The sequence below is a fragment of the Ipomoea triloba genome, chromosome 1, assembly GCF_003576645.1.
Source record: "Ipomoea triloba cultivar NCNSP0323 chromosome 1, ASM357664v1".
Taxonomy (NCBI): domain Eukaryota; kingdom Viridiplantae; phylum Streptophyta; class Magnoliopsida; order Solanales; family Convolvulaceae; genus Ipomoea; species Ipomoea triloba.
This window is the reverse complement of record NC_044916.1, coordinates 18,784,972-18,796,648: the sequence shown is the minus strand read 5'-3', so window position 1 is coordinate 18,796,648 and position 11,677 is coordinate 18,784,972. Positions and strand designations below refer to the sequence as shown.

Below are 11,677 nucleotides of genomic sequence, written 5' to 3'. Positions count from 1 at the left end.
AAAAAAAAAAAAAAAAAAAAGAAGAAGAAGGAAGAACATTGTTAATTGAATTATTTTAAGTAACAAAAATAATACTATAATCAAATGAAAATTCGTATGTTTAATTACTATAGTAAGATTAAAGTATTAAATATAGGTTGGTAATATGGTCATAATATGTGTATGTTTAATATCTTTTAACTATGGACGTAATATGTGTATAGTATGTTTAATTTTTTTAATTACCCACCGTAATATGTGTATGTTTAATTTCCTATATGGGCAGGAAAATTTACCATTAATCGTAATAAGAATGAGCTCATTTTATTATGATTACTAATGGTAATTAAGGAGTATATATTATTCTTAATTATTATTATACTAATTATGACGTCCATGTAATTTGAATAATTATATTAATTAAGGAGTATATATTATTATTAATAAAATAATATGTGTATGTTTAATTTTGTTTAATTATAGATGTAATATGTGTATGTTTAATTTTTTTTTAATTATGTCCATAGTATGTGCATGTTTAATTTCCTTGATTGATTAGATAAAATCTATATTACAGCAAGTATAAAAAAATAGATTAATAAAAATATAATGTGTAAATTAATTTATTAATTAACATAATTGTTAAGATTTTATTCAAAAGTAACCGTTAGCATAATTTTATATGTGTAATAATCAATTTGGAATAATTTGCATAATTGTATTGCATAATAATATGTGAATTAGCATAATAATATGTGAATTTGAATAATTATCATAATTTTTTGCAATCTCCTTTAATTATGTACCTAATATATGTATTATCAATTTCCTTAACTGATTAGATAAAATTTATATTATGGAAAGTATTAATTCCTTAAATGCCATAATTTTTAAGATTTTATTCAAAAGTGATCAAACGAAGTGCATGGGCAATTGATATTATTTGAAGTAAAAAAAATATATAATCGTCGTAAGAAGGGAATCTCTATATTCAATTACCATAATAAATTAAGATGTTAAATACGATTGACAATTACCACAGATCATTTAGATGGTAAATAGTATATGATAATTACCTACATAAATTACCATAAAATAACATATTAATATATTGATCAGTATTATAACAAAGGTTGTAAGCCTTTAAGGTATGATATATTAAGAAATGTATCAATTAATTTAAATATGATAGGAAATTACCATAAAATAATAAATTAATATATTGATCAGGATTATAACAAAGGTTGAAAGCCGTTAAGGTACGATATATTAGGAAAAGTATCAATTAATTTAAATATGATAGGAAATTATATTAGGAAATTGATTAGGTGGTATCAATCCTCCTAATTTTTTCTAATTCTATATTTATAATTACCGTTATAAACGAATTTAATAGAAAAATTTTAATTAGGAACTCATATTAAGAGTTTTGGATTATTATTATTATTATTATTACTATTATTATTATATAAATATAAATATATTATGGAAATTATATTAAGAGTTTTGGATTATTATTATATTACAATGTTATATTATTATTATTATTGTTGTTGTTGTTGTTGTTGTTGTTGTTGTTGTTATTATTATTATTATTATTATCTTAACAAAATAGATTTTAAATCGAGATTACAAAATTTAATACTATTATTTCATTTATTCAAGCATAGTAATCACCATTTTTAACTAATAATTGTACATTAGAAGACTTCAACTAAACCTATAGTATTGTGGAATTAGTGATAACTATTAGTAATAATTGGAATCAATAATCAATGATTTATAGCAACCAAAATATTTTGGATATTTAATTGGTTTAATCATAGCATTAAAATTATAATTGGAATAAAAAACTTGCTAAAATTTATTATTATTATTATTATTATTATTATTATTATTATTATTATTAACTAATAGGTTGTGAGGGAGGCAATCATTAAAAAGTATAGCAAATTATTAAATTTAGTTTTAATTATAAAGTAAAGAAGTACACAATACTTTCTTTAAAAAAAATCAACTACACACTAAAAAATACAGATTTAATACAGAACTATCTCTTCATAATCTGCCAGTTTAACTATCTCTTCATAAGAAATAGTAGAGTTAACAATTTTCTACATCTGCAATTGATAATAATTGATAATAATAAAAGATAGTAAAAGATACTCCGTAACAATAACTAACATCATATTACAAATAGACTTCTATACCTACAAGATTAAAAAAGTTAATAGAAATTGATTAAAAAAATGCCACCAAGAATGTGGCAATGGACAACAGTTCCTATGTATATAAATATTAAGATGCATTTTAATAAAAATAGAAAAAAATTAAGATTAAAAAAAAAAACACTAACCAAATCAACTCTAACAACTATTTAGAAAATACCCCAAAAACTTTCTCAACACACTTCTTTTTTTTTTTAATTAGCAATTTAATTAGCATGCAATTTACCTTTTGTTTTTAATGCAATTTGCCTTTTTTTTTTTATTTAATGAGATCAATAGTTTGCCTCTTTTCTTGTTTTTTTACATAATTTATCTTTTTAATGAGATCAATAATTTTACTAAAATGCCTTTGAGTTTGGGTGGAAGAAATTAGCCAAACACTTCTATGATTATATATGTATAGATATAGATATTGATTGTGGCAATTTAAGTCTTTTGATAAACATTAATATAATACAATTATAAGGTTTAAATATTGTCACAAACATTTTAATACTTCACGTGTTCAATTTTCGTTAAAATGACTAAATCTGAAATACATAACACCTATATTCCTATTTATGAGAGGACAAAAATTGTTAAATCTTGCAAAATTGAGGATCCGTTTCACAATTCTTATAATAGAGACCAACACAACCAACCACAAATATTTGAAATACCTGCAAAACGCTTTGCTCCCATTTCGAAACAAGAAGTTAGTATTTAAGGTAGAGAAATTCTAAATGTCGTATATTTTTTAAAGTTATATATTTTGCTTTGTGAGAAATACATAAGGGGAGAATATAATTAACTTTATAGAACATAAAGTACACTTCAAAAAAGCATATATAAAATACACTCAGAAATATTATAATCCACATGATTATAAAATTTTTCACAAAAACAATTTAAAAGGGAAAATGCATAATTACGAAACATGATGAAAAAGTAGATACAAGCTAGATAGTAATGTAGCATTGTTGTTACCCGCGGGAACTAATTCAACCCAATTCTATTTTGTATACCTTAGGGTTCGATTCAATTGATTTTAGTAGGGCTTAGTCATTCGAGTTTAACTAAAGTTATTTAGCACTCCTTCACTTAAGAGAATGAATCACCCTCTAATCATTCATTCAATAATGTTGAGGTGATTCGGGTCTATCTGGATTCAGAAAAGGTAAACCAAGTTATGTTGAAATTTGGCATAAGAAAAATGATAAATAAACTTCATGGAGAAACTCCCCGCGTGCATGTATATTGATTTTATTGGTAAAGGAAAAAAAGAGAATAAGAAAAAACGTGGCTTACAATTTTCAAAATCAATGAAAGTGTACAAAGCTAATACCTAAATTAGTTATTAACTATAGTAATTTTTTCTCAATTTAGTCCTAAAAGATTTTTTGTGATTAAATAGGTCATCGACTTCGATTGTTTTACCAAATTGAGTTCTAAGTTGTTAGAATGAAGGATTAAATCGAGAAAAATCAGTATAATCAAGGACTAAATTGGGTAAAATCTCTATAATCGAAAGCTAACTTGGGTAAACTACTATAATCTAAGACTAAATCTATCTTAACATAGGACTCAATCCAGTAAATTGATCAAAGCAGAAGATCTAATTAAGCACAAAAAAGCCTTTTTGAAAGTGTGTCAGGGAGTAAAATATGAAGTAGAAAGTGGAGGATACATAGTATTACACATTGGCATATAGGGATGGGCCCATGAGGCAGGGTCCTCGCCGGAAGAAAACGGCAGTTGACGGCAGGAAGTCACAGACCTCTTCACCTGTTTCCAACCTGTATAACATTATTATGCAAACCGCATACTTGTAGTTGGAACAGTGATATCTCTTTTTTTTTTTTTTTTGCAAGCAACAGTGATATCTCTTTTTAACAAGGAAATATATATGTATAAATAAAACCCAGAACCAACACCAAGTCACCAACCAGAAGCCAAACTAAAGTTCCTATAAAGAGACTGCTCTGTTTGTCTCTCTCCCCCATCTTCCCTCTCTCTCTCTCTCTCTTTCCCTGCATTGCTCTGCTTCTGTTCTCCATTGATTACAGAAGCAGAAAGCTTTGAGGGCGGCCTGTTACTTTTCTCCCATTTTCCATTGTTCTTTGTAGCTTGTTCAAGAATTTCTGCTGCACATTTTCAGGTTGTTTAATTTCTTCAACCCCATTCATTTATGGGTTTTATATTGGCAACTTAACATTGTTTGCCCTGTTTCCAAGGAACAAACTAATTTCCCCTGTTTTCATTGACATTGTAGATCCGGGGAGCGGAGAGATGGACGGGCTTTCCACGACGGCGCTTCTTCCGGACGCGTTTTCCGGCGGGCGGGATGATTTGAGCAGCCAAATGAGCATAATCTGGGCGCAACTCAAAGCCCCATTGATCGTCCCCGTCCTCAGAATCGCAGTGTTTCTCTGCTTGTTGATGTCTGTCATGCTGTTCGTGGAGAGAGTGTACATGGGAGTCGTCATCTCCCTCGTGAAGCTCTTTGGAAGAAAACCTGAAAAACGATACAAATACGAGCCATTGAAGGATGACGTGGAGCTTGGGAATTCGACTTACCCAATGCTTCTTGTTCAAATACCCATGTACAATGAGAAAGAGGTAGGTCTGCAACTTCAATTCTGCGCGCGCTGTTAAATCCACGGTTTGCATTAACCAACTACCCTTCCATCTGCAGGTTTATCAGCTCTCAATTGGAGCTGCATGTGGCCTTTCCTGGCCGTCTGATCGTATCATAGTCCAAGTTCTTGATGATTCAACAGACCCCATTATCAAGGTACAGACTCAAATTTTGCTTACTCATTCTCAATTTTGGTCTCACCAATTTTGGTCCATATTCTTCATGATTCAACAGTCCCCACTTTATTGTTTATACAAAATATGAGTAGTGTTACTATGAGTGAGCTAATTAATGTTTTAATACTTTTGGTTATTCTGGTGAAATCCAATTGAATTGTACCATATAGTTTATGGGTAAAAATGTATATTCATGTAGCAAACACGTGTAGAACGTGTGATATTTAGTTTTTTTTTCAAGAATTTATAATTATTTTTTGTGTTGTTTTTGAGACCTTGGGTTAGTTTGATTTATGTATTTTTATTTTTTTAAAATTTTATTTGGAGTAGAATATGGTGGAAATGGAGTGCCAAAGATGGGCAAGCAAAGGAATAAACATAAAGTATGAGATAAGAGACAATAGGAATGGATACAAGGCAGGGGCATTGAAGCAAGGCTTGAAACATTCGTATGTGAAGCAATGTGATTATGTAGTCATCTTTGATGCGGATTTTCAACCGGAGCCTGATTTTCTTTGGCGAACCATTCCTTTTCTAGTTCACAATCCTCAACTTGCCCTCGTCCAAGCGCGCTGGAAATTCGGTAATTATTATTAATTTTTTTAAATATAATAACTTTTACAAAATATCAAACTTAAACACAAATTAAACATAGATCAACCAAAAAAATAATTAGTTGTCATAAGAATATTACGTCAGACTATATAGTTTGGTGTGTGTGTATATATATATATATATATATATATATATATATATATATATATATTTAAATTTATTAAAGTATCAAACTTTGAAGGGAAGAAACATAATTCAATCTAGGATTTTGTATGTACCTAATCTTTGTACAAATGAAATATACAAAACTGAAACTTAAGAAATTAAGAATGGTGGGTGGACTTTTGTTTTTTCTTATATAATAATAATAATAATAATAATAATAATAATATTTAACAACTTTTGATTTCGACCACTCTAATATTTATCAAATATTATACATATGTTATCTTAGTCAAGAGATTTGAAGCTGTCGGTGACAATAGTCACATTAATACTAATAATAAATTGGGTTGGTCTATAATGAATGATGGTGTTGCAAAGAAGCTCAATCTTTGTAACCCAATCTGATTTTGCCACCTATAAAAAAAGTAACTAATTATTATAATCACGTTCAAAATCTCTAATTTAATGATCATTTTTTTTCTTTTTTTAAAGATTCAAGTGATAGTATGGTGGATATTGGATAAATTTAATTTATTTTTTAAGATTGGTAATTAAATGGGAGGAAAAAAAATGTATGATGAATAATAGAAGTTGTGTTGCCTATTTAAAGTAGAAGAAAGCAGTGGTCATGGAGGCATATCTGGAAACAGTCATAAAAATAGTTGGTTTAAAGTATTTTGGTTCCTTGATGGTTCACTACACTTCATGGGTGGCAATAATTGAAAAAGTACTAAAAACAGATAAAAAGGGGAGGCAGCAAGGATTAATGAGGGGGAAGTGAATTGACATAAATACCCCTATAGGCCATTGAAGTGAGTAAGGTGTTGTGCGACTGAGTCAACTTTTTAAAAAAAATATTACATGAACTCCCTCTCACTTCTTACTCCTAATTCTTACCCCTCCCATAATTCTTTGATATAAACACATTTTTAAAACTTACATAATAAAAATATCACATACTTATTTGTCATATCATTGAGTAAAAATGAAAGAATAGAATTTGAAATTAGATGTACTAGAATTCGCCTTTTTACTCAGCTAAAAGCCGCCATGTCCTTGTGGGAAAATAGTCAAAATAGGAAGTGCCCACATTTGGGCCATAGTATTTGCTTGAAATATTATGGCGGCTTTAATTCAATTTTTTTTTTTCCTTTTTCAATTTTATTTTCAATTAAAATATTGCTAATTTAATTTTCTAAATTCTTTATTTTTTTTCCTTCATTACCCATTTATCTTTTTAAAAAAAATAAATATATTTACATGGATAGCTCAATTAATTATAAGAGACCAAAAAATAAAAAGAATGAGCACAAGTCTAGTCTCTAACGTTTGAAATGAGCGAATCTACCTTTTAATTATTAAAAAAATATGTAAATTTCTTCAATTAATAGATATATTATATAGTGATATACCCTTCCCATGAAGTTGAGGCAAATTATACCATGGACTAGGGTCTAACTCGTGCATTGTAGACCCTGGTTCAAAAATAACTTTACTTTTTGCAGTTGACACATCTTGTACCTACAATTAATAGTTTTCGTACTTGTAGTTATCATATTATGTGTCAGCAATTATCAAAGTATTTATTTATATATACAAAAACTGTTAACTGTGTAAGTATAAAATGTGTTAACTGAAGATATAAAATTTTTGTATTAAGGTTCATGAACCCGGTCCATGGTATATCAATTGTGAAGTTGATGAGAGGAGAGGCAGGTTTGGAGTTATTGAATTAGACAAGGGTATAAGTGTCCAATGGCCTACACTTTCTTTTCATTCCCAAAGGGTAGCCCGCATGTCAGCATGTGCCTCTGTCGTAGGAGTGGTGTACCTATGTCCCCGGCCCCCTTACCATTACCATATCAATGAACCGACACTAATTTTTGTCTTTCTAATTATTTTCTTAGCTAATTTTTGTGCACACAATTCATTATTCTCCCCTCTCCTTATTTCACAAGGAATTATTATAAAATACATCCAAGAAAAATCACATAATACCATGAGTTATAATGATGTACATTTATGCTTTGTAAATTGTACTTTTCACTATGTATTTTTAGCAAAGCACAAGGTGCTGTAAATTTTTTTTTAATGAATTTATTAAATCTTTAAGAAAACAATTTAGTGTTAACAAATATTTTTTAAAATTTCCCATAAACTTAAGTGAGAATATTGAATAAGATAATAAAATGCAGAGGAAATTTCACTTTGGTCCCTTGACTATTATACATGAATCACATTTGATCCTTAACTATTAAAATTTTTTAATTAAGTGCATGACTATGCAATTTGTATCACATTTAGTCATGCCATCCAATTTACAGGCTAACTATTGCCGGAAGTACTACTTTCAAAAAGTACCACTGTATTTGCTTCTTCCGGAAGGAGCACTGCATGCATTTACTTATTCTATAAGGAGCACTTTCGATAATAGTTAGTTGAAAAATTAAAAGGTAGAACTAAATGTGATACAAAAGTGAAATTTATTCTAAAATGTAATTACATGAACATTGTACTGTGGTTGATTAAGCGTGTCGTGTCAATAACATTCATATAGGAATGCAATGGTATTTAAGCATTATTGTAATAATATAATAATATTGAAGTAAAAAAGGTTGTTTACAATCAAATAGTATAAGCTAAGTATATATTACATGAAGGTTGAATTGATAGAGATACATTGAGATATGGGATGCATAATGAACCATTTGACATTCTTGTAGTACTTTAAAAAAAATTGATGATTTGGTGGTTGATTTTGCAGTAAATGCTGATGAATGCTTGATGACAAGAATGCAAGAAATGTCATTGGATTATCATTTCACTGTGGAGCAAGAAGTGGGCTCATCCACCTATGCATTTTTCGGCTTCAATGGTATAATAATAATAATAATAATAATATCTCTTGTTTTTCAATTAACTACATTTGTATAGTGCTAATTAATGTAGTTCAATAAAGTTTCTAAAATCAAGATTAAAAATATTAAACCTGTAGGGACCGCCGGTGTTTGGAGACTGGCTGCAATTGATGAGGCAGGTGGGTGGAAGGACCGGACCACCGTTGAAGATATGGACTTGGCTGTTCGGGCTAGTCTTAAAGGATGGAAATTTTTGTACCTTGGCTCTGTCAAGGTAATTCATGCAAATTATATCATAGATCAGGGTCTACTTGCATTGTAGATCCTGATCTAAAAATAACTTTCATCTGTTGTTGAACATTTTAGTACCCACAGTTGACAGTTTCTGTACCTGTTACTATTATACTATGGGCCAGTAATTATCAAATTATTTGTTTACATGTACAGAAACTGTTAACTGTAAGTACATAATTTATTAACTGAAAATACAAAATTTTGGTATCAGGATTTACAATACAATATGAACCCTCGTCCATGGTATAACAATTGGGTAACTCACATTTTGATTTTTTCTGGCTTTTGCTCGAGCAAGTTTAGTGAACATATTTATGAAAATTGTTATTATAAATGTGTGACTTTCTATTTCTTAAAATTTTGGTCCTTCTGTTGAACAAACGAAAATCTTTTATTGAATTTTGTCACATGACTTGTGAGTAGCCAAAATTTATGAGCAAAAACCACTCTTTTTTAGATTGATAATAAAAACTTGTAGTATTACGGTACCCTAGAATGTGCATTGAATAAATTATGTAATAGCACTCTTTTTTACCCAAGCATGCATGTTATGTGAATGAACATTTTTACATTTAAATTCAGACCATAAACAATATAGTGTGAATTTTTATAGTTGTGCATTAGGAATGCCACTAAACTAGTGGGATCAAAAGTGACAATAACTGGATTGATCTTAATTAATATATGTTGTGTGTTCCGCTAGCTGTTTTTAGTCTTCCTATGCATGCATGTTGTCTGCAGTGGAAATGGATAGAGTTGAGATGCAATGGTTCTGCTGTTGTGACCAAATATGTTACACATACAGATCGACATAGTCACGCTCTGATTTAATTCACCTGGGTTTTTGTTTTCTGACAGGTGAAAAATGAATTACCCAGTACATTCAAGGCATACCGGTACCAACAGCACAGATGGTCATGTGGACCTGCAAACCTTTTCAGAAAAATGTTAATGGAGATTGTGAGAAATAAGGTTTGGTAGCTCCTGAAATTAATCAATCACTCAATCCCCCGGCCCAGATCAACACTGGTTTTAATTTCATTTCAATTCGATCACCTGTAAATGGTACATTAATTTGTTTATCTGATCTGATCTGATCTGCAGAAAGTAACGGTATGGAAGAAAGTTCATGTGATCTACAGCTTCTTCGTGGTGAGGAAGGTGATAGCCCACATTGTCACTTTTATGTTCTACTGTGTAGTACTGCCTGCAACTGTTCTGGTCCCTGAGGTTCAGGTTCCCAAATGGGGAGCAGTTTATATCCCTTCTGTCATCACTCTTCTCAACGCCGTTGGAACTCCAAGGTTCGATCGGTTTGCTTAAATTAATTAATTAATTGGATTCAGGTTTTAATTTTAATGCTGACTTGGTATATATGGTTTCACTCATTGCATTAAGGTGGTTCGTGACTATTAAATAAAGCTAAGATGATCTTGCAGGTCGTTACATTTGCTGGTGTTCTGGATACTTTTCGAGAATGTAATGTCTCTCCACCGGACCAAGGCTACCTTCATTGGGTTGTTGGAAGCTGGGAGAGTGAATGAATGGATTGTTACAGAGAAACTAGGCGATGCTTGCAAGCTAAAACCAGCACTGAAGGCCTTTAAAAAACCTCGCTTTAGAATTGGAGACAGGTGATCCAAAAACATCATATATATATTAATTAACTGTGAAGCACCGCCATATGAATCCTAACTACCTACATTATTATTATTCAACAGGGTTCATGTTCTAGAGCTGGCAACTGGTGCCTATCTCTTCATCTGCGGATGCTATGATGTTGCATTTGGGAAAAACCACTATTTCCTTTACCTCTTCATGCAATCGATCGCCTTCTTCATAGCTGGATTCGGATATATTGGCACATTCATTCCCAACTCTTAACACATGCAGATTGCTCCATCTCCTCCGCTCATGTTCTTGCCCCCCGTGCTGCCTTAATTAGCAGCAGCAGCATTTTGCACCTGCAGATTTGGGTTTTGTCTGCTTTTTAGTCTTTCTTATAAAATCGAAGAAAGCTGGTTTATTTGATTTAATTTGGGTGTAAGACATAAGAATTCTATTTGAGCAGTACGTAGCTCGAATGGATGTGTTTTCCCTCTGTATATTTCAACAAGTAAGGGCAATACTATACAGACAAGGAAAGAAGATGCACTGTGAGAAGAATTAAGGCATGCATATATATATATTCATTCATACAGAGAAATAGGCAAAATGTTGCATGTCTACCCTCTGAAGCACATTATATTGTTATATAGGTAGCTTAAACTCATTACTGATTTCCCAAAATTCTTTCCAAATTAAATCAAATGAAATCTCGATCTGTTGGCTTGTACTTGTTTATAAAATTTATGCATTCAAATTAAAATTAGTATGAGTTACCTACTTTGATGCTCTTCCATCTTGGCTCTGATACCAAATAATACTATCGCAACAAAATTAGATTGTACAGTTTTGACCCAGGTCGATCTTATTATTATATATTGGAGCAAATTCTTATCTGAATGAAGCCGATGATGGGATGGGGGACTTATCAGCTAATCTCTCAATCTTAGGGTGTGTTTGGAAACCCGAAAAATGATTTATGGAAATTATTTTCCAGGTTTTTGGTGTTTGGGAAGGAGGGGGAAAATAGAGTCAATTGAAATGAACTTCTTGGTCAATAGAAAATAAGCCCAATTTTATGGAAAATGACTTCCCTTTTTTTTTTGGGGGAAGTCATTTTCCGGAAGTTTGCTTCTTCCTTCTCCTTTGCTTCTTCCATCTCCTTAGGCCTCCTAAATGCTTTAACTTCTTCATCTTCTT

General features: G+C 30.6%; 1 protein-coding gene across 1 annotated transcript; it reads left to right on the top strand.

Annotated features, from left to right (window-relative positions):
* Positions 1–4,120: 4,120 nt before the first annotated feature.
* On the top strand, positions 4,121–11,220 carry LOC116033801 (glucomannan 4-beta-mannosyltransferase 9). The gene is made up of 10 exons (XM_031276492.1): positions 4,121–4,344; positions 4,459–4,805; positions 4,882–4,980; positions 5,331–5,583; positions 8,485–8,595; positions 8,716–8,852; positions 9,731–9,844; positions 9,977–10,176; positions 10,312–10,506; positions 10,594–11,220. Exons 2-10 carry the CDS (start codon positions 4,476–4,478, stop codon positions 10,754–10,756), a joined length of 1,602 nt encoding a protein of 533 aa, XP_031132352.1. The 5' UTR covers positions 4,121–4,344; positions 4,459–4,475; the 3' UTR covers positions 10,757–11,220.
* The last annotated feature ends 457 nt before the right edge of the window (positions 11,221–11,677 follow it).

Coding starts and splice junctions, on each gene's coding strand:
- LOC116033801 (XM_031276492.1), top strand. CDS start 4,476: ATGGACGGGCTTTCCACGACGGCGCTTCTTCCGGACGCGTTTTCCGGC. Junction 5,584..8,484: donor CCAAGCGCGCTGGAAATTCG/GTAATTATTATT, acceptor TTGATTTTGCAG/TAAATGCTGATGAATGCTTG. Junction 8,853..9,730: donor TGTACCTTGGCTCTGTCAAG/GTAATTCATGCA, acceptor GTTTTCTGACAG/GTGAAAAATGAATTACCCAG.